This window comes from Podarcis erhardii (genome assembly GCF_964252035.2).
Source record: "Podarcis erhardii genome assembly, chromosome: 4".
Classification (NCBI taxonomy): domain Eukaryota; kingdom Metazoa; phylum Chordata; class Lepidosauria; order Squamata; family Lacertidae; genus Podarcis; species Podarcis erhardii.
Genome location: NC_138508.1, coordinates 57,337,276 through 57,360,727, shown reverse-complemented (window position 1 = coordinate 57,360,727; position 23,452 = coordinate 57,337,276). Strand labels below are relative to the sequence as shown.

The window sequence follows — 23,452 nt, the reverse complement described above, 5'->3', positions numbered from 1 at the left end:
GAATTTGTACCTCAGGAGCGTTTTGATAGCTCAGTATATTACAAAAAAAAATGGACATAAACCAAAGGAAGTTGGGTAGACCTTACTCAGAAGCAGTTCCACAGAATTCAGTATTAAGCATTTTCAGATTGTACAGCAAATCCCGTTTGAATCAACAGGATTGTATGTGTCCAGATCAATTTTACTTCAATAAAATTGTGACATAGCTAATTTTCTTTGGATTTCATCCATCTCTGAAATACTCTGCCATAATTCTATGCACATCAACCCAGATGTCCACTGAGTTAATGTGTTGCAGATGGAAGACAGTCTCTAAGTCTCAATTTGTTTTTAGTAATTTGTAACGGCTAAACAATAAAATATAAATGCAATATGTAAACAACTGTAAGTACATTATTGTGCTTTTGGCCTGTGGTGTGTGTGTGTGTGTGTGTGTGTGTGTGTGAGAGAGAGAGAGAGAGAGAGAGAGAGAGAGAGAGAGAGAGTCCTCCCAGGTGGTGTGTTAACTGCCTTCCAGTACAGTAGCTAGGCTAGTGAGAACAAGTGGTTAAGGTCTTTTAAAAATGTTTTTATTAAAGATTTTCATGGGGAACAAAAGAACATACAGAAAAAGAAGGGCTGGAACTCCCCATGAATGCCCCCCTTTTCTCTTATACTGGCAATAGCACCCACAGGAGAGGTACAGGAACTGTTTCAGCGAGTTCCCCTGGTTATAGTCTGAGACGTTATTGTAATAGGCAATATGGGGTTGACAGGGTGGGGTGGGGAGAGAAGTGGGAAGAGAGAGAGCCAGAAAATCTAACCTCTAGGTTAGATCACCACAACACATTATATGTGAGAATGTCTGAAGACAGTTCAGAAACTTCCGCTGGCACAGAATTCAGTGGCTGGTACAGAATTCAGAATTCAGCTAGTGCGGAATTGCTCACAGGGGCAATACAGTTTGAGAAAATGACGTAAGTCATGGCCCAACCACACTGATTCCCAATTAGTTTCCGGAGCCAGTTCAAAGTGCTGGTTTTGACCTATAAAGCCTTAAATAGCTCAAGACAGCAATACCTCGAGGACCGCTCCTCCCTATGAACCGACCTGGACTCGGTGATCATCATCTGAGGCCCTTCTTCATGTGCCTCTTCTACAAGAGGTCCAGAGGGCACCAATACAAGAACGGGCCTTTTTTGCAGTGACTCCATGCTTGTGGAATGCTCTCCCCAGGGAGGACAACCTGGTGCCATCATTTGTCTTCATGCGCCAGACAAAAACTTTATTAATTGGCCTTTAACTATGTGTAGCCTTTAGAAGTGGGTGGGATGCTTTTACTGTATTTCTCTTCCTCTTGGTTTCAATATATAGTAAGCCCACAATTTACACACATTTAATTTGTGCACATCCAGCTTTACAAGAATGGAAATAAATAAATAAGTGGTGGAAAGGGGTCAGGATTCTGGAGAAAATTACTCTGGCAATCCCACCCCAGAACATAACCCGCACCTAAGTTATCATAGAATTGTAGACCTGGAAGGGACCATGAGGGTCATCTAGTCAATCCCCTGCAATGCACGAATCTTTTGCCCAACCTTCAGATTAAGAGTCTAATGCTCTACCTACGAGGCTATTCCTTTCCTGGGGTTGCAGGCTTACTGTATCTATGTGAGGTTTATTGTCTATTTGTTTGGTTGTAAGTTACTTTGGATGACAAACTTAATGAATATAACTTATACAAACTGAATAAAATAACAAACTGAATAAAATAAAATTAAAACTTATACAGAGAATGCACCGAATCAAGATTCCCTGGTAACAAGCACAGCTACAGAAACTGAAAACCACAACTCAGCTAAGTTGCATTGTCATTTCGCAGTTCTCACAAATCATGGGAGAGCAGCATGAATTCTTCTTCACGCATGCTAAAAGCATGTTTGCGCTTGTCCTGTGCCAGCTATTTTCACTTCTTGTGTGTGCTTTTTTCAATAAACAAATAAAATTCAAAGCTGCTCAGCAGGCTTGTGATTCGCATTAGATACGAGGCACGGAAAGGCCTCGCCTGTGTAAACTCCCTGAAAATAAACTTGGCGCTGAATCAGAGCCTCGTTTCCCTCTGCATTTGCGGGTGGGAAGGGGAACCTCGCCTTGATCAGCGGCAGGGCTGCAAGACGGAAAGGCGCTCAGCAGGGGCGCCGGCCGCTTGGAAGACCCAGCTCGCGCTATGAAGTCTTTGACTCCAGGAGGACGAAAAGAGATGCCACTTATTATTGGCGCTTCCCAAGGCACAAGCGGCATTTTATTAAGAAAACAAAGACTGCTGGAAAGATATTTATTCCCCACCCCTTCCTTCCTTCTTTCTTCAGGACTCACACAGGCAGCAAGTTTCCACCCGGGAGTTTTTATTTGGCAGGGGCGCGCGCGCGCGCGCGTGTGTGGCGTATCCTGCCGCGGGAAGTGCTTACTAAGGGGAATCCACAGAGGAAAGACTCCCTTCCTCATTCTTTCAAAAAGGGGGGGACGCCTTAGGTCGGCTTCATGTCCCTCAGTCCTCCTCCTCCTTCCTTCCTCCTCAGCGACCTGCTGAGTTCCCGCCGCCCTTAGCAACGACCAGCGCCGCCCGCTCCCCTACTTGGCTCAGGCGGCCAAGGCAGGGAGCGCTCGCTGGCTGTGGGGAGGAGAAACATCGCCCGCAATTGCTATGACACCCCATTAAACACAAACACGCTCCACCGCCATTTCGGGCAATTTATGCTCTCCTGCCGCCGCCGCCGCCGCCCCCCCCTCCCCGCCGTCCCCGCCTGGCGCTGACCAATCGGAATGTTGCGCACGTGACGAGCGTTCACTGCGATGACCTCATCCCTGGTGTGGGATGACGTCAAATTCAAGATGGATGGAATCACGGCGGTGGCGGCAGCGCGCGCGGGTGAATCGTAAAAGGAGGCGGCCGGAGAGTGGGGGGGAAGGAAGGGGGGAGCCTGTCCAGCGGCGGAGAAGGTGAGTAGCGGGCCCCAGTTCCTGCCTGCTCAAGGCGGGTCTCCCCCCACCCTGCACAAAGGCGTGGGTTTCCCCATGCACAAAGGCGTCTTTTCCTGACGTAACTCTGAGGTATGTTTTTCCCCCCCTCCACCGTGTAAGGGCTGCGGTCCCTGAGCTCGCATCTGCGCCTGCGCAGGTTACAAAACGGGTTCCCACCCCTTTGTGGCGCATGCGTTGATCCCAGCAGCCTCGCTCATGGTACGGAATACGCATGCCCTTGTGTTCCTCTGGGTGTCTAATACGCATGTCTGTTGCCCGCTCTCGGTGCATGGTTACTTCTTTTCACTGCGCCTGTGCGTTGCCCATACGGACACAGTTGACCGCACACCCGCTATGCTCGGGGGTAGTCCCTGTGGGTGGGGTGAAAGAGGGCTCTGTGAGCGTGCGCAGGAAAATGGGTGTGGTGGGCTGTTGAGCCTTATGATGTCATTCTGGGTAAGGAGTAGGGGGGGGGAATTGCTCTCTGCAGGAGGAAAAGGGTGCTAATGTGCCCTCTCATAAGTGCTTTACATTTCTTGAGATGCTAGCATTCGGAGATGGAGGTTCAAGCACAAATAGAATCTGCACCCTGTGACATACTTTCCCCCAAACCAACATACACGTGGGTTGGTTATAATAGCCAGATGTGATTTTGCTTTTGTTTTATCACTTGCTGACCCCTCTTAATGAAAATAGTCAACTTACACTGGTACCTAAAAAACTATGAATTAAGGTTTGTCCTTGTTGGTCTAGGTTACTGCTGCTTTGTTAACTCCACGATTTTTGTATTTTACAGTACAATCTTATGCATGTCAACTCTAAAGTATGCCCCATAGACTTCAAATGGGCTTACTCCCAGGTAAGTTAGTATGGAATTGAAGCCTTACTGTAATATTGTGATTATTTTTTATTGTTAGTTTTTAAATCAGAAATGTGCTTTATTGTCATGTGATTGATTCAGATAAGATAGCATTATCTCATCATTGCTTTATAGTCAAAAAGTAAAAGGAGAGAGAAATGAGAAATCATAGTACAAAGGCATATGCATAGATAAATAATCTATTAAGATTATTCAAAACAAAAAATTCCTTCCAGTAGCACCTTAAAGACCAACTAAGTTAGTTCTAGGTATGAGCTTTCGTGTGCATGCACACTTCTTCAGATACACTGAAACAGAAGTCACCAGACCCTTCTATATAGTGAGAAGGTGGGGAGGGGTATTACTCAGAAGGGTGGTGGGAATGGGTGATTGGCAGATAGCTGTGATGAGCCTGTTGACGACTCTTAACGACTGCAATAGGTCTTACAGGAAAAAGCAAGGGGTGAGAAGGTGAAAAATGGCTTTGTCATGTATAATGAGATAAGAATCCAATGTCTTTGTTCAGACCAGGTCTCTCCATGGTTTTAAGTTTGGTAAAAGGTAAAGGTACCCCTGCCCGTGCGGGCCAGTCTTGACAGACTCTGGGGTTGGTGCGCCCATCTCACTCAAGAGGCCAGGGGCCAGCGCTGTCCGGAGACACTTCCGGGTCACGTGGCCAGCGTGACAAAGCTGCATCTGGCGAGCCAGCGCAGCACACAGAAACGCCGTTTAGCTTCCCGCCAGTAAGCGGTCCCTATTTATCTACTTGCACCCGGGGGTGCTTTCGAACTGCTAGGTTGGCAGGCGCTGGGACCGAACGACGGGAGCGCACCCCGCCGCGGGGATTCGAACCGCCGACCTTTCGATCGGCAAGCCCTAGGCGCTGAGGCTTTTACCCACAGCGCCACCCGCGTCCATAAGTTGCAATTCAGCAGCTTCTCTTTCCAGTCTATTTCTGAAAATCCTTTGTAATAGAACAGCTACTTTGAGATCTTGTATAGAATGTCCTGGGAGATTGAAGTGTTCTCCTACTGGTTTCTCTGTCTTGTGATTCCTGATGTCAGATTTATGTCCGTCGTCAACAGGCTCATCACAGCTATCTGCCAATCACCCATTCCCACCACCCTTCTGAGTAATACCCCTCCCCACCTTCTCACTATATAGAAGGGTCTGGTGACTTCTGTTTCAGTGTATCTGAAGAAGTGTGCATGCACACGAAAGCTCATACCTAGAACTAACTTAGTTGGTCTTTAAGGTGCTACTAGAAGGAATTTTTTGTTTTGACTATGGCAGACCAACACGGCTACCTGTCTGTAACTGGAACTATTAAGATTATTGATAAGTTAATAATGGATAGCTGACAGAGTGGAAGAATATGCGGAGATAAATTCTTTAAAAATGGTGAGTAGAATCGAAAATGAGATAAAATAAAGCAGAACATCTAAAATGGAAAGTCCCCAAATGAAAGAGCTGTTTAATGATCAAATCACTGTGATTGAGTTGTAAGGGTAAATATTATCTTCAGTTTTCTCATTCTATTGACTTATGAAAAAGTCCAGTGCTCTGTGGACTTATTCTCATGTTGATCTATGTCTTCTTAGATGTGCATTTTAATGCATGTTTCAAATCAAAATGTTTATTTGGCTTTACGCCCATCATTTTTAATGCATGTTATTACTTGTCATTTATTTTCCAACCAGACTTTTAATTGAACACATGCTTTGATCTTCTCATATTTTGCAATGTAAATTCTGGCAAGAGCTAGGAGAGTTATAGTTGCTTCAAAATCAATTAGTCTCACTTCAGATTTCAGGTACCAAAGAGGAGAAGATTTTATGGTGTATATATATCTTGGGGCAGGGGCAGGGGACTTTTGTCGTTTAAAGTTAGGCTATGAATGTGATAAAGAAATACAGTGTGGTGCTATCAAATACCATTGCCTGCTGAAATCAACTCAACCATACTGATGCCAAATCCAGCCACACAGATCAACAAGAAGTAACTTGAGATCCAGCTAGATCAGCTATAGAATCTGCTACTTCAATCCCAGAACTGTTTTCATTACAAGGTGCCAGCCCTGGGATACACAAAAATAAAGTGCATCTGGCCATGTCCTATGTGCTGCCCAGCCATCTTTTGAATAACTATAACCAGCCCATACAAATAAAGCATTCTGTTTAGATTTAATTTCAGTAGGCCCAAGCAGATGCGCCAAAATGGCTTCATGTGGAACATGAGTTTTGTGATACATCTAGCAAATGTGTGTCTCAATATGATACAATGGTATCTAGTGATCTAAGTGAAAACTGATTGTGTATACAAATAAAACAACCCCGTAACACAAAAGAGTCTGAGGAATACAGGGTTACTGCTCATTGCAAGAGCAGATGACAAAATAACAGTGCCTTCAATTTCAGCCAATATCCTGACTAAAATGGTCTGAACAAGATGATGAAATTCAAGTAAATGAGACGGGCAGGTTTTCCTGGATAAAGTAGCTTTATATGTAGGTGCCACAACTGAAAAGGCCCTGCCGCTTATGCGCAGCCATCACACTTCAAGGCAATGAGGGCATTCACTGAAGTTTTTATGACAATGGGCCAAGCACCAGGGGAAGAAGCATTTGTTAATAAAAACGGACCACTTCTGCTCTGCCCCCTTCCCACTTCAGTCACACAAGGGCACAAAGTTAAAACAATCAAAAATCCTAGTGAAACAAAAGTGCTGGTGGAGTGCAGCTGTTCCTTTCCCAGAATGCTTTGCCATTTCACTGGAAAGGCAGTCATGGAGAAGAAGCACTTGGTGTGAATTTCTTGGCCACACCACAGGAAAGAGAATCCCCAACTCAGAGTGACCATCCTGTGCTCCCAAGGTGAGGCAGAAGGCATACTTGGGCATCAAAGTCAGACATCACCTAATGTGGCTATAATAGACCTCCAAGAGAGGGCCACCAAGTGTTTCCCTCCAAAGTCCTGCCTGTGTCAAAGACAGGGTTGTGAAAAGCTAAAATGAAGATTGATGACAAGACTATTACCCCCCCAACTTTGCCTCTCTTGTGCTTGAGTAATGCAGGCTACTTTCTCCATGCTCTTCTCTAATATTTGAAGTGAACTAAGCTGGGGAAAGCAGCTGAGAGATGTGAAGTGCAGGTGGGGTGGGTTTTTCCTCGCAAAGTGTTCAGTTGTATGCGTTGGGCTTAATTACATGTGCTTTAGGCTTAGTAGGAGATGAGAACTAAAGTGGTACTCCAAAAATATTGATGGAAGAGGGTTTTAAGGAACCTTTGAAGGAAGAAAGAAGTTGCATCATGAAGGTGTTCTGTATGAGCATTCTTGACATAAGGAGTGGAAGGGAGAAAGGGCACAGTTGTTTAAGTGAGCAGGAAACCTTTAAATAGCTAGCAGGGTGGGATGAAGGCCACGGGTAGTGATATATCTAGATACAGTAGTGGAGATAGCATGGTTCAAAGCCATGGAGGACTGCACTTCAAAGGCGAGGGTGAGGTGTTTTTACGCAAATTGACAAGAAACCAGTGCAGGTGTTTATGCAGGATGTCACATACTGTAGGCTGAACAGCAACATTGGTAAACAGGTCTTGCTTCAGTACCCAGCATGGTCAACTAAATTCTGGGCCTCACCAGCTCCAGGAGACCCACTTGGGCTGTTGCTGACCACTTTAAAAATGTTTTTTTTTTAAAAAAAACCAAAAACAATGGATGGCCCTGTGCTGTATAGAAGTGGTGGTAAAAAGATACAGCCAGTGCTACAGTGATCATCTTTTTTTCCAGTACCTCTGTACACCTGGGCAAGTGCTTGATAAGTCTGAGGTAGGACTATGGATTACAACTTGCTCAGGGGCCTCCTCTCGCTCCTGACACTGCTAAGCAGGGGGAAAGAAAACAAAGCCAAAACCTGACTTGCAATATAAGAACATGGGCAGAATGAGTGGGAGCAAAAGTTTGTTCATGGCTGGCCACTTGTGGACTTTTGAAGGAGACATACCACAGGCCCATGTGTTCACACACATTGTGACATGACAGGCTTTGGGTTGTGGCTTGTTTCTTCCCCTGTGCAGTGCATTAATGGAGGAGGAGCAAAGCACCTGAAAATGTGAAACTTTTTTTTTCAAGCAAGCTGTTTTATCTCCCCCAGATCATCTGAGATGCAGACCTGAAAGTAACTGCAAATTAAGGAAGAAATGGAATCCTGAATCTTTCTGTTGTTTTTGAGCATATTCTAAATTCAAAAAGAGAGAAGGAAGGTCTTATGGTATGTTTTATTTTTAAATTACATTTGTTTTAAGATTATACTTTTTTGAAAAATTTCATTGTGTTTAGAGAGCATACCTGTTGGTGGGACAGGGGGACACTGCTGGAATGGGAGCCCTGCTAGACATACCTTGCAAGGTAGAAGTGAGGGTGAAGGAACAGTTTCTGTTCTTCTGTCTTTTCTGGGCATTCCCTTCTTCCTTCACTCTCCATTTTGGAACTGTTTCCTTCCCACTGTTTCCACTGGGAGGGAAATCACTTAGGTGAGCTCGAGGGCTGGCATATGTTTCCCCTGGTTTGGGGAGTAGTGTGTCCGGGGGCTGGGGATGCTATGGGTCTTTCAGATCCATGCCTTCACCAGATCTGCCACCAGCATGCCCCTTTTGTGACTCTTCTCATGTTGGAAGTCCATCGTCAATGAGGCAAGAGCCATGGAGGTTTTCATGTCAAGCGGGTGCTACCCAAGGTTGGACCTTCCCCTCTGGAGTCAAATCTCTCTCTCCACCCTTAGAGTGGGAGGTCTGAAACACTCTATGGCCCCTGAGATGCTTTCCCAAAGGACATAGCATTGGAGGATAATAGTAAAATTAGCTGGAGAAAAGCTAGCCTATTTGGATGCAAGGCTAAACTATAGCTAAGCCTTACATGAATGAGCAGTTTGTGTTGCTAGGCTACATCTCTAATCATCTACACCCATTGGCCACAGGTTTCCACTGCTGAATTATATAAACAAGAACTGTTCCTAAAGTTTTCTTCACTTCTTTTCTGCTGCATAACTCATGATACATATAGGTGTTCAACCCTCCTGCTCTTGACACAGCCTTGTACACTTGAGTCAACCTTGCTCTAACACACAATCCTATACATGTTTATCTGGAGGAATGTTCCCTCTGAATTCAGTGAGACTTAACTTATCAGTCCACTATCTTACTGAACAGTAACCTTTCTCTCTCTCTTTTTAAAAAAGAATCCTCTTGGGTTTTCTTGCTTGGGCTGCAACAAAATTATAATATGATTGCCTATATAATTGTTTGCATAATTCATTTACATTGGCCTAGCATGCATATATATATATATATATATATATATATACACACACACAACTTTTTAGAAGAGTTGTTCATGTAATCCTTATGACAGTTGTTTCATGAGGCTGTCGGTAAAAAAAAAAGGATGGAACAATACTTGCCTTAAGCTATACATGTAAGATACAAAAGGCTCAGTTTCCCAAACATTGGGCTGGAGCCAGACTAGGTTAGTTGCGCTTGATTACCATTGAAAGCAATTGGATTTAAGTCATATTGATTTCAATTTGAACAGACTAATTTAGTATCGATCCAAGCCAGCCTGCACGTGTACAGTGGGTTTGAAACTATACAGCACAGTGTCTATGTTTACTTAGTAATAAGTCCTGCCGTGTTGACTAGATCTTTCTCCTTAGTAAGTATATTTCGAACTGTGCCCTGAATATTTGTTTAGAAATTCATGGGGGGTTACCCCCCCCCGAATCTGACTTTTAAGTATTTGCATGCAGTTTGCTTTCATATATTGGGTTATTTTTTGTTACAGAACAGGAGGGAATACCTAAACACATTTTTTGAACTCTGCTAGCTACTGTATGTAGTAATCACTACATTGGGGTGCCTTTTTAAAGATAAGTTAGCTTCCATATGCCTAGAATCATATCTGGTTGTTGTTGTTTGCATTTATGAATTGCTACTGATAAGGCATCCTGGAGTGATTTGCAGTACAATAAAACATATATAAAACAGTTTAAACAATTGCATATATAAAAACAACTATATATAAATCAGTTTAAAATGGCAGCAAATATATGAAATCAATTACTGTGCACTAGGCTAGGCCTGTTGTAGTGGCTTACTGTGGGAGGAATTCAACTTGCGCTCTTCTGTTCATTCTGTGTGTGCAAGCATTCATTGCTGCAAGATGGAAAATCCCCCCCCCTCCTTCCTCATGTTGTTCTGGGGGTTTACCTGGCTTTCCAGCGTGGATTTGGGAAGAGAAATGTCCACACAGCACTAAAGGGAGCCGTTGTGATGGCTTTTGTTAACACACCAGGTTAGTTGAATCAGGGCCGATGTATTCAATGTATTGCTGTTTTAACTCCCATGGTGTATTAGGCATATCATCTTCCCTCTGTCTCCAAAGGAAAACAGATTACTATTTATATATTGACTTTTCAGCCTGTTACTGGAGGAGAATCCTGTACTTTTACAGCTTCCTTCCTTCCTTCCTTCCTTCCTTCCTTCCTTCCTTCCTTCCTTTCTTTTTTTGTTTCTTGTAAATGTACCTAAACGCTATTGGTTTTATTTTTTCTTGTCTTCCAGGTATACCTAAATCATGGAGGGACTCTTGCATTATATAAATCCAGCACATGCTATTTCTCTCCTAAGTGCTTTAAATGAGGAACGACTAAAAGGGCAACTTTGTGATGTTGTTCTTATAGTGGGAGACCAAAAATTTCGAGCTCATAAAAATGTTCTGGCTGCCAGCAGTGAATATTTTCAGTCTCTGTTCACTAAAAAAGAAAATGAGTCTCAATCAGTGTTTCAGCTTGACTTTTGCGAACCAGATACTTTTGACAATGTATTAAACTACATTTACTCATCATCCTTGTTTGTTGAGAAAAGCAGCCTTGCTGGTGTGCAAGAAGTGGGCTACAGTCTTGGGATTTCCTTTCTTACTAACATTGTTTCCAAAAGTCCTCAAATTCCATTGCCTGCATGTCCTATTAAGAAGATATTTTTCCAAGAGGATGATGAAAGCAGTTCCCAGAAAAGAAGTGTCATAGTTTGTCAGAGCAAAAATGAAGCACAGGGAAAAAATGTTGGTCAAACCTCACATGATGTAAGCCATAATTCTAAGTCCTCGTCCTCAGTTGCTGTCAAACCTAAGCGGCCACAATCTACACAGCCAACTGAGTTTCTACATAGCTTATCGCAAAATGAAAGGAGATGGCTGAAAGACAGTTCTTTAAGATACTCCAAGTCCCACGAGCATTCTTCGGCTACAGCAGATGATCAAAGCAGAACTAAAAGGAATGCAGTATTGTCACAGAAAAAATCTGTAGAGGAAGAAGTGGGAGCAGATGAAGCAGGAGGAAGTGAGCAGTTCCTAAGAGGAAAGGCAGCAGAAGTACCTTTGAAGAGACCTTGTCCACCAGTCTTATCCTTACGTAGCTCATCTGAATCCACATTTTTGTTGAGAGAGACTGGAAAAGGAGCTGGTCCAGGGGAAGACAGGAATTTGCTATACTATTCAAAGTTAGGATTAGTGATCCCATCTAAGGTATCTGGTCCTGCGAACCAAAGTATTGACAGGAGTGGGCCGCTTGTAAAAAGTCTCCTTCGAAGGTCATTGTCCATGGATAGTCAAGTTCCTGTTTATTCGCCTTCTGTTGACTTCAAGTTTTCTCAAGGAACTTCAGCGGTGAACAACGCACAAGGGAGAATGTTAAATGTAATGTCACAAAAGCCATCTGTGAAAGAGTCTTCAGGAGAGGCAGCTCCTGATGACAAGACACATGTAATGTACCCCCATCGCCTTAGGTCCTTTAGTGCCTCCCAGTCTGGAGACAGGGAGGTCGCTTCACCTCTTAGAGAAATACGGATTAAAACAGAACCTAGCAGTCCACTTTCAGAGCCTTCTGAAATAATAAGAATTACTGTTGGGGATGCTTCATCATCTTCCAATAAGATCAATGCTTTTAAAACAGAAGATGATCATAAGGATCTCAGTAGACTCCCAGCTAAAAGGAGGTTTCAAGCAGACAGAAGGCTACCACTCAAAAAAATCAAAGTGGATGAACATGCTTCCCCTGGGTCTGAGGACAATTTTGAGGAAAACTCAAATCCTACCCCCCGTGATGCTGATTTCCCAGATTCTGACATTAGCAAAGATGAATATAGTGAGCTGGAAGAAACAAAGCCTAACAAAAAGTTTAAGTGCAAACATTGCCTTAAGATATTCAGGTCAACAGCAGGCCTTCATCGTCATGTCAATATGTACCACAACCCTGAAAAACCCTATTCTTGTGATATTTGTGATAAGAGATTTCATACAAACTTCAAAGTTTGGACGCATTGCCAGACCCAGCATGGAATTGTGAAGAACCCTTCACCTGCTTCCAGTTCTCACGCTATCTTGGATGAAAAGTTCCAAAGGAAGTTAATTGATATAGTGAGGGAGCGAGAGATTAAAAAGGCCCTGATCGTCAAGCTAAGGCGTGGCAAGCAAGGTTTTCAGGGGCAGGCTGGTTCACAAGCACAGCAAGTCATCAAAAGAAACCTGAGGTCGAGAACCAGAGGAGCCTACATATGTACCTACTGTGGGAAGGCATATCGCTTCCTCTCACAGTTCAAGCAGCATATAAAAATGCATCCAGGGGAAAAAGCAGTTGGAGGAAATAAGCCACTTAAGCCCAAAGAGGAACCTCGTGTCGAAAGCCCAGTAGAAAACAAAAAAGTTTACCAGTGCCGCCTTTGTCACGCTAACCTTCCCTCTCTTATTGAACAGGGGAATCATGAGCGGCTCTGCCGGAATGCAACTGTCTGCCCATACTGCAGCCTCCGTTTTTCTTCTCTAAACCTGAAGCATGACCACGAAATGGCATGCGAATACAAGAAGCTCACCTGCCTAGAATGTATGCGCACTTTCAAATCCTCTTTCAGTATTTGGCGTCACCAGGTTGAGGTTCACAATCAGAATACCATGGCTCCGACAGAGAACCTGTCTCTGCCGGTTGTGGAACACAACGGCGAAGTGAGCGGAACTTCCAGGCTGCATTCTCAGCTGGAGCCGAACAAGACGAACAGCTTCGTTGCAGCCAAAGAAGACAGCGTGTTCAGCGACTCCTCCGAGCAGATTAATTTTGACTCGGAAGATTCCTCATGCCTCCCCGAAGATCTGAGTGTCTCCAAGCAGTTTAAAATCCAAATCAAAGAAGAGCCTGCAGATGATTTAGAAGAGGAGGTCTCTGAAGGCAACCAGGAACACAAGGAAACCATCTCCAATAAAGACACTGGCTTGTGGCCTTGTGAAAAATGTGGGAAAATCTTTACGGTGCACAAGCAGCTAGAGCGCCACCAGGAGCTTTTGTGTTCTGTGAAGCCCTTCATTTGCCATGTATGCAACAAGGCCTTCCGCACCAATTTCCGCCTGTGGAGTCACTTCCAGTCCCACATGGCACAAGCTACAGAGGAGCCTGTGCGAAAAGAACCTGAGATTTACGCACCAGCTAATTCTCCGTCGCCCCCACCTTTGCCTCCTCCCCCACCCCTTCCCAAAATACAACCTTTGGAACCCGATAGCCCTACGGGGTTGTCAGAAACTCCTTCAGTTACTGAGAAATTATTTGTCCCTCAGGAATCGGACACACTCTTTTACCACGCTCCACCACTTTCAGCGATCACTTTCAAAAGACAGTACATGTGCAAACTCTGCCATAGGACATTCAAAACAGCATTTAGTCTTTGGAGTCACGAACAGACACACAATTAAAAGAAGAAGAAGGCATAAAGAATGCCTACAAGGGATTTTTAAGATTTAATTTCCCTGATGTTTCTGAAGTTACAGCATTTGAAATGAAGTTTTTATATATATATATATATAAAGGGACAAGAACCCTCAGCAATTAAATTTGACATTTGTGGTGCAGCTTTGGATGTGGAGATTAAGGTAAACTCAATTTATTGTTAGTAAATTGTTCACATTTTAAGGCATTGTGGTCTAGGATCTCTTAATAATTGCATTCATTTAAATCTGGTTACATGTTCTTCATCCTCTGATCCTGGTATATATGGATTTATATAAAAAGGCAACAGCAAGTTAAAAGAGTTTAGAATAATGCAAATCCTGAAAAATGTTTATTGTTTTCACAGAGATTAATTCTCTCATGGGCGCCATAGAAATATTATTCATTTGATGTTAAGGAAAGAAATGGAGAATTTTGCTGTGTTGACCTTGATCTTATTGAACGTTAGCAATAACAAATAAAACCTCGTTTGAGTTAACTTTACCCTTATTGAAAACTGATTAACATGGAGTTTTTTGGTTACTGGAATTTTCTGTATGGATATTGTGCAAGATACGATACAATTAAATGTTAGCAATATGTGAATATTTGGATTTTTATATATAAAGTAGCAGCCAGCCTGCTTCCAGCCATTTTAAAGCATTTTTGAAGGAAGAGTATCAAAATGAAGATGCTTTATTTGGGCCTCAGAGGCCGATATTCTATAGATATTTTGGTAACTAGACAATGTGCTAAGCAACTGCCAACTGATATCCTAATGCAAACTATATTACTGTTTTAAATACAAAACAGCATTGAGTGGATGTCAAAAATTAAGTTGTGCTTTGTTTCTTCTGATTTGTATTGGTGTGGATGTGTTTTATTACAGTGGAATGTATGACTATGCTAGTTCTGAAAAGGAGAAGCAAATGCCATTTTTTTGGTGGTGAGCTCTGCTGAGAATACACGAAAGTTTTTTGGGGGGGGGGAGTTCAGATGTAAATATTTACATATGTATAAGTGAATAAAATAAATACACAGAACCTCTATTAAATATAAATAGTTCGGAAAGGAAAATGCAGTACCACAAATGTATTTCACAAATAACGAGCAGAATGTTTCTCTTACCCTGTATCATACTTTGAGTATCTTTTTGTTTTGTACTTAAATAAAAAAAAGATTGTTTAAAGCATATGAAGTACAATCCAATGCTCACTTAGGCATGCTTAAGGCCTATGGGTTGTATTCAACGCTGTTGTTCCACTTGTACAGCAGGCTTCCACTTGTGCAATATAATGTCCCCCATTCACCTGCAGACCCCTCAAAATCTGCTCCAGAGGCTTGGGGGACCCTCCAGAGTAGATTTTGGGGGAGTAACGGGGGGTGGTAAAGTTTTGTTGTGCGAGCGGAATTCTGTCACACAGCGTTTGATAGGACTCGTTGATTTTTGTGGGTCTAATCTTGCAGTAGATGGTGACATGCAGTCATACTTACTGTGTTACGAGCATGTAAATTCCACTTCATCCAGTGCAATTTACACACACACCTATTTATAGGACAGGGGTAGCCATATACCTTTTCCAAAGATCCATGTGTGCTTAGATAATATGCACAAATTCTTGTACACATTAGGGTTCTCATTCATTGACTTCACCTGTTGAAATAAAGGGAGAAACCATTGGGTAGGCAAGTTCTGTGTGCACTTTGGTACTCATGCAGTTGGAAAAGACTACTGGAATTGGGTCATTGAGTTGTAGCAGGGCACTTGCTCCCAAATGTCAGAGTAGCATCATTAATATAGATATCTGCCAGGAAGCTCTTAAGGTTTTGTTTCCTACTCAGGAATCGACATTTAAAACTAATGAATTGCTAGTTGCATTTTAAACTTGATCTAAGGTATGAATGCTGTAGTTGAATTACTTAGCTTTTGGATTATGGGAAAAGACAGTAAACTTTGGTGTTCAGCACCGAGTAATTATGAGATTCATTAAAAGGAGTGAGAAGTTGGTTCTCGAGTTCGTGTGGAGCGGGAGTAATAACTGGCACCCCAATTTTAAATGAATTTATTTTTAAGAAATTCTTTTGATATCAATAGAATCAACTTCCATGGCAGTCCAGAAAGAACAACAACATAGCACTTACTACATATTTGTAAATTAGTCCCATTAAGTAATTTTGATCTATTTAATGCCATTCATGTGAAATATGGTTGGGGTTTTTTTTACTTGTTTTCTGAAGAATAGTGTATGAGAAGCTGCTTTTGAAACCCAGCTATATATTAAAAGCAGCTTCTGATGAAGCATGGGAAACTGCTCTTCAGAAATGCAAATAAAATAGCTCATTACCTGTGTGGATCTTCCATGGTTCCATTTTAAGAGCCAACAGGGTGTGAGGCATACAAAACTTTGATCTTTCTTTCCTAAACTTTGATTTTGCATAGCTTTCAAGTAGAATAAGAACATCAAGTGATAAAAGCATGAGACTTAATTTCAGAGTTGTGGGTTCGGGCCCCATGTTGGGTAAAAGATTCCTGCACTGCTGGGGGTTGAACGAGATGATTCTCTGGGTCCCTTTCAGCTCTGTGATTCTGTGCAGTGTAATAGAATTCTAAAAGTGGAAGCGAGGCCTATTACTAGCGAGACCTTTTCTCTTTGTGCTATAATCAAATATTTGTATCAAAACTTTGCTTATTCCATACTTAAAAGGTATTTAGGGCAGCTCGCTCAGGGCTTTTCTCACACATTCCAGCATTCCTTACCCATATCTGTGTGTAGCACATAAATACCTTCTGCAGAAATAGCAGTAGAACCTTTTCCAACTGCTGTGACAAGAGAAATCTATGCTAGTTGCATCTTTTCTCCTTTAGTTTACACGTTGCATGTCTCCATATGTGTATCTGCCTAAGGACGGCCATGACTACTCATATGTAGACAGGAACGGAAAGTGCAACTCAACCTACCTACAGCTTGTCCATTGGTTTTATACACAAATCAGTTTCATTCATCAGAACTTCACTGATGTTAGTTATAGAACTTGCATTAATTTCAATGGATTGGAGTCAATATCATCCTTTCTAGATACCAGTATTTTATTCTAGCAGGGCTCCTGTGCCTTTAAGCAAATATGGGGCAGACATTTCCCCCAGCTTTGACTCCATACTGGGAATAGCTTCACCTATTGAATTTCTTCTTACAAGCCCTGCTAAAACCAGTTCCCCCCACCTCAGTCCTAGAAAAGGGAAATATGCCTTCATAGCAGTGCTTTGTTAACTGAATCCTCAAGCATCTAGAAAAGGGAAGTACCGGTACTATGCCTGTCTAATGGTGCTTCACTAACTTAATCCTCAAGCCGAAACTTCAACAGGAGTTCTGCTATATTACTATTTGGGTTATAATAAGGTAATAAAACCTAAATAACTAGGATTTTAAAGACTACAATATGCTTTTTAGGAAATGGGGCTTTTTCTTAAAAAATAATACTAAGGATTTTTGTTAGTTTCTAATGTTAGGTCTGTTTTTGTTACCTTTTTCACATCAGTTCTTGTTTATTAACTGATTAAAAAACAACCCTGCCTCTCAGAATACTTTTTTGGGTACGTTTATAGACAGAGATTTTCGCTCTGGGTTTTTAATCCAATACTTTAAAGAGCTGTAAGAGTGTTTATTTTGCTGGACATGGAATAAATATACTTCTGCTTAAAGATTAATATATGTTTTAAAAGTTATAAATTATGGAATATGTTGCTTATTATATACCTTAAATCTTCAAGGAATATATTTAGTTTGACCATAATAAAAATAAAATGAAAACTATTGATTCGTTATTTATCATGTTTAATTCTGCAGTGCTGTAATGAAATACTAAAATAGTCTCATTCTACACAACAAAAGGCTTTGGCCTTTTGTTTGAGCATATATTTTTATCAAATAAAGTTCACAATCTCTCAAACTGAGGGATTTGAGGTATTAACATGAGAAAAATTGCAGATTTTAAATACATATTTTTCAATACTTATTTAGGTCTGTTGCTAAAATGGACAAAATTCAGCCCTGTTCCAAATAGTCACTTGAATGAGAATTTAATGTCAACATGTTCAGAAGTAGCCCTTGAAATTAAAGTAATTTCAGACTTGTGTAATAAGAGTATTCCTCCAGAAAAGCTTAATCAACATCTGGAAATTGACATTTAATTATGAAAGCACCAATACCTGAAAAAGTGTTTTTGGTTTTAAGCAAGTGCTTTGCTGAATTCTATCTACAAATAAAAATATCCAAATGGTAATAACTGTGGAAAAACTTCATGGAAGTATTTCTCTAAAAAGGCTACATTTTTTAGCTGTTTAAACATACTAAGGAAATGTAGCATTACTTTCCCGTCTACCTTTGTTGGATTTTTCTATATGGAAACGAAGGGTTATGAAAACAATTTTTTTTGATAAATGGATCCTTAAATTATTCTCTCCCCCCCCCCCAAAGCAACTATTGATGGCTCACTTGGAATAGTCACACTTAGGTCAATGGGATAATTTTAGAGAATTATATCTGGGTGTCACCTTTGTGATTATATATTGGGATACTTTATTTACTCTCCTATATTTACTAGGAGGGACGCGGGTGGCACTGTGAGTTAAACCACAGAGCCTAGGACTTGCCGATCAGAAGGTTGGCGGTTTGAATCCCTGCGACAGGGTGAGCTCCCGTTGCTCGGTCCCTGCTCCTGCCCACCTAGCAGTTCAAAAGCATGTCAAAGTGCAAGTAGATAAATAGGTACCGCTCTGGCAGGAAGGTAAACGGCATTTCCGTGCGCTGCTCTGGTTTGCCAGAAGCGGCTTAGTCATGCTGGCCACATGACCTGGAAGCTCCCTTGGCCAGTAAAGCGAGATGAGCGCCGCAACCCCAGAGTCGGTAATGACTGGACCTAATGGTCAGGGGTCCCTTTACCTTTTATTTACTAGGGCAGTGCACATGATCTTGCCAGATCCCAAACCAAATTCAAGTTGAACTGGGATGCAGCTGGATTGGATTGAGGCAGCCCCAGGTCAGGTCAGGTCCACCTGGAATGATCTGGGAGTGTCAAGGACGGCAGTCTAGCAGCAAGGGCAGGGGCAGATGTGCAGGCAACCTGCATGTGTTATTCTCTCTCCCCCCCCCCCCACATGAAGACCATGCTTAATCAGGGTTTTTAAACCTAATTAAACGCTGTGTAGAGACCTGGATTGGTAGGGGCCCAGATCAGAGTTGGTTCAATCCTAGGTCAGATCAGGGCTGCTCCAAAGCAAATATTTATCTCTCTCGCATTACACAGCTTTCCAAATTATTGTACTAATTCCTGGATTCAGAAGTGGGAAATCCAAATAAATTGCATTTAGCAACATGGTCAAAACTCTGAACCCGGCAACTTTGATTCCAAACTAGTTCCATGTATCGATTTAGTCGACAACTTCAATGAAATTGTTTCAGACAGTTTTTCTATATCTTTAGCACCATGTCTGAATCCTGACTCGAGGGTTAGAGCAGGCATAGGCAAACTCAGCCCTCCAGATGTTTTGGGACTACAACTCCCATCATCCCTGACCAATTGTCCTGTTAGCAAGGGATCATGGGAGTTGTAGTCTCAAAACATCTGGAGGGCCGAGTTTGCCTATGCCTGGGTTAGAGACACAAAAGATTGTTTTTTTAAGAGCTGAAAGTGGTTCTCCCACAGTTATATTTGATTCAGGAGATCTTTCAGGTTTCTAAAATTACAAACCTTTCAAACCTGTTTATCAATGCCATAGGAAGGCGTATATTGTCATAGGTAACAATGCCTTTACCATGTTTCTCTGGAAGTGTGTTTTTATATCTTCTTCAACCCTAACCCATTGTCATTAGCAGCTGGTATGTGCCTATAGTCCTCTGTAACATTGTTTACATTTTCTTGCCTGAGTATTAGGGTAAAATAAACGTACATTTCTTTTTCCTACAGTGGTAACTAGTTCATCAGTACTGAAACCTTGTATAGAGCTGAACCTTACTGTAATAGTCTGGGCTGTAGTGTCATATACAGGTAACTCGCAGCTTATGTGCATTTAACTTGTGCGCATTCAACTTTACACTCTTGGCAAATAAAAACAAATAAATAAAAAGGGGTCATCTGGTGGGGGGGCTTTGGCAATTCCACTCGCCATTGCACTCAATGTGTTTTGACTATATGTGATTTTTGGCTTTATGTGTTATTCCTGGAACTTAACCCCCGTGTAAGTTAAGAGTTGCCTGTATTCTTATCTCAAAGATTTTTGTATGGCTTAACTTGACCTGTGAAGGAACACTATCAAGATAAGCACTCCATGAGGTCCTTAACCATTTTACCACTTTATATCATGAAGAAACTATCTAAATTATAGGCCACCTATGGTGATATCATTTATTTTTAAAGGACCACTGTTGTCAATAGAACTAAATCTGCTTCTAATTGCAGCATTGGCACTTATACGGTAAACAATTAAATGCCTACATTTGAATGTTGCTAATTCTTTTTATAGCTCTTGAACCTTATTGTGTGGACTGCACCAAGTTCTTGTTTTTGTGTTTTACATTTTAATTTACTTTTGCATTTCATAGCACTTTGTTGGTTATACATACTGCCAGTTACCTTTCAGCTGTATATGAACTGGTTGCTAATTTATTTTATCCCCTTCCTACAGCCAAAGGTCAAATCTAAATGGCTTGAGGGAAGTTTCAAAAGAAAACTAACAAAAAGGCCTAATTTTCTTGATAGTATTCCTATCTACTCTGGGGCTTCTTTAAAAGGGCAACTGGAGTAGCCATCACCAATATGCAGAAAGGACTGTAACTTAACTTCTATTGACATTGCTTCTGATCTCAAACTAAAGATATATACAAATTTCATTAAAAAGGTCTGTTTTTATATTTATTTATATATTGTAGGCATTATACTGGTTTAATACATCTGTGCTGAATTTTAAGTAGCAATCCAATTAACTTTTTTAGGACTGAGAAATCCTCTTTTCAGAATCCCTTCTTTTAATGTAATGTTGCTGCTTTGTATTACTTTTCTACTGTATGTTTTCTTTACCTAGATCTTTATTAAGAAAATTTGGAGTAAAATAAACATGTTCTTTCGAGTGATTCTGTCTCATGGGAGTCTAATATGAAATAGGCTACCAGTGCTCCAGTTCTCATTAGGTGGCAGTAAGACCCTGCAATATCAGAGGAACTTATCACTAGTTTAATGTGTTGCAGCATTGGGATACATAAATTTTGTATTTTCATGCTGTGAACTGCCCTGAGATCTTTGGATGAAGAGTGGCATACAAATTTAAATTTCAGAAGCGTCACAGTTGTATGCAGGAGTTCTTCCAGGGCCACCTGTCCTGTCCTTTCCACCCTCCACCCTCTGCCACTGCAGTTCCTCCTTCCCCTTGCAGTAGTTTTCCCTGTTGCCCTGCCTGTGTAGTTGCTTAAAGGCGCACTCTGATTCTTGGGATCAATAGCTAGGCCAGCATAGTCTCCTTCCCCACTCTTGGCCCCCATGTTTATAATGGAAGCTGGCAGCCCAGGCAACTGATGCTGAGATCTCATTAAAATCCAGCTGTGCAGTGGAATTAAACAGCATTTTTTCCTTAGCACTTAAAAATCCAAGCAATTGTTTTACTGTTAAGCTAAGCAGCAGCTTAGATGGGCACCCTGGGCTCCATACTGGGGTGCCAGAGAGCCAGGGCACTTCATCCCCTCCCTCTGTTCTCCTATGGCTGCTTTCAGGGGAAAAAAATTAGCTCTTGGGATTCTTGGCAAATAATTGTGGCTCCAGAGCTCAAACTTCCCTGCTTTAGTTGGACAACCAGAAACCCGATGAAATGATCTGCTACAGGCATGTGAGATCCTTCCAGGGATGTTCTGGATTTAGTGTAAGCTTAACCCAAGTATTTTTGGTTATTTTAAACCTACCTTCTAACCATATGTCACACCTGCCCCTTTACATTTGATATCTTAGCAGGTACTGTTGTACTACAGACCCATAACTGGGGGGGGGGGGGGAGGTGCTGATGTAGAACTTTTCCTAATGTGTAAACATGCTGCATGGAGTTGACTGGGGAATGCACAGAGTACTTTCAGAAAGCTTGTTTCACACAGAGGATGCACGATGAGAAAAAAAAATGTGGGGGTTTTTACATAATCTCAGTAACCCAAACAGTAAGCATAAAACAATATACAAATACAGTGGTGCCTCGCAAGACAAAATTAATCCGTTCCGTGAGGCTCTTCGTATAGCGGTTTTTTCATCTTGCGAAGCAAGCCCATTGACAGCTTAGCGGATCAGCTGATAAGCGGCTTAGCGGCTTAGGAAAAGGGGGGGAAACCCGCAGGAACTCGCAATACATTTCATCTTGCGAAGCAAGCCCATAGGGAAATTTGTTTTGCGAAGCGCCTCCAAAACGGAAAACCTTTTCGTCTAGCGGGTTTCCGTCTTGCAAGGCGTTCGTCTTGCGGGGCACCACTGTACTTAGAAGTTACCATCTATCACTTATATAGGTAAACATACAGTGTCCATGCTTTTCTGCTGTTTTCTTGTTATTATAGGTGCCAAAACCACACCAGACCATACATTTATATAACAGTCTGACCTTTAGCCTCCTTCAGTTTGTCAGCTTTTCTGTTATTGCCAAACTTTTCCAAGCCAAGGCGGCTCCTTTTAGCCTTTCCCAAAACATGGCCACCTTTTGAGGAGCTACCTTCAAAAAATGCCCTATCAATTCTTTATTTTTTCGGTCCCTATTTTGTCAAAGCTGTAACATTTCTGTTTTTGGTCTTGTGGTACATTGTTATGCAGTGCCAAACGACTTGCCTCAACTGTCAGTCAAAGAGGTGACCCAAACATTAACCCACATGGTCTATGTGCGAATATTCAGACACACAGCTGACCAATTTTAGGGAAATACCCTTTGCTTAGCAGTTATACCTGTGTGGGGTCTTGGCTCAGCATCTTTAAATAAAGCCAGTCAATTTATCTGTGAACTTCAATAACACACTTTGTGGGGGGGGGGTTGGGGGCATTATTCAAGTAATATTTTTAAGGGTCTTACCAAAGAATATGCCATAAAACAATACGATTTGGGCCTGCCTCGAAACCTTGACAGCAAAGGGCTCGTGAGCCCCCGAGATGCGCCGCAAGGCTGCGCGCGCAGGCTGAAATCGGACCTGACATCGGAGATGGTTTCCCATTATCCAGGCCGCTGGACGGCCACTTCCGCAGGCTTGGCCGGAGCAAAGGTGGGCGCAGCCCGCTGCTGCGCCTTTAAGGACTGTGAGGTGCCGGCTGGGAAGGGCCGCCGAGGGATAAGGAGCCGCTGCTGCTGCTGCTGCTGCTGCTGCTGCCCGGTCCGCGTGAGAGGGGAGGAGATTTCCTCCCTCCCCGCAGGCGGCGGGGCAGCTTAGCTGAGAGCCGGACAACAATTCCCTCAGCGCCCGGAGGCGGGACAGCTGCCGAAACCTGAGGAGCCGCGCGCGTCGCGCAGGGCTGCCCGCAGAGGAGCAGAGCGAGGGCAGGATGCGGCTGCTGGCTCCTCCGCTTCCCGAGGCCGAGGAGCGCGCTTTGCTGGCGGCGCTTCTGAAGGTTTCTTCTCGTCCTCCTCTTCCCGGCCGGCGGCTGCGGTAGCCGCGCGCGTGTGGCGCTGCTTGAAGGCTCGGCTGGGCAGGTCCTGCCCTGTGACGCGGACTCCTCCTCCTCCTCCTCCTCCTCCTCCTCCTCCTCCTCCTCCTTCTCGCGTCCGGCTCGCTGCTGGCTCCTGGCTCG

The 23,452-nt window shown here is 42.6% G+C and overlaps 2 protein-coding genes across 4 annotated transcripts in view; one reads left to right on the top strand and one right to left on the bottom strand.

Moving 5' to 3' along the window:
• The window catches only part of UMODL1 (uromodulin like 1), a 52,165-nt gene extending 49,391 nt beyond the window's left edge, over positions 1–2,774 (bottom strand). Inside the window, exon 1 of one of the 2 annotated variants that reach the window (XM_081858945.1) lies at positions 2,448–2,774. In XM_081858945.1, coding sequence (XP_081715071.1) covers positions 2,448–2,484 — 37 coding nt within the window. In that variant the 5' untranslated portion in view covers positions 2,485–2,774. The remainder of the gene's footprint in view (positions 1–2,447) is intronic. The other variant, XM_081858944.1, reaches the window with a different exon arrangement.
• Positions 2,775–2,983: 209 nt separating this feature from the next.
• On the top strand, positions 2,984–18,092 carry ZBTB21 (zinc finger and BTB domain containing 21). Of its 2 annotated transcripts, none has more exons than XM_081858947.1 (4): positions 2,984–3,090; positions 3,797–3,859; positions 8,012–8,128; positions 10,476–18,092. In XM_081858947.1, the coding sequence occupies exon 4, from the start codon at positions 10,489–10,491 to the stop codon at positions 13,645–13,647; it is 3,159 nt and encodes a 1,052-aa protein (XP_081715073.1). In that variant the 5' UTR covers positions 2,984–3,090; positions 3,797–3,859; positions 8,012–8,128; positions 10,476–10,488; the 3' UTR covers positions 13,648–18,092. The 2 variants fall into 2 exon arrangements, with proteins under 2 accessions (XP_081715073.1, XP_081715072.1); XM_081858946.1 differs by lacking the exon at positions 2,984–3,090 and adding an exon at positions 3,138–3,456.
• Positions 18,093–23,452: the final 5,360 nt, after the last annotated feature.

What these genes read in the sequence shown, in the direction of transcription:
- ZBTB21 (XM_081858947.1), top strand. Translation starts at nt 10,489, where the DNA reads ATGGAGGGACTCTTGCATTATATAAATCCAGCACATGCTATTTCTCTC.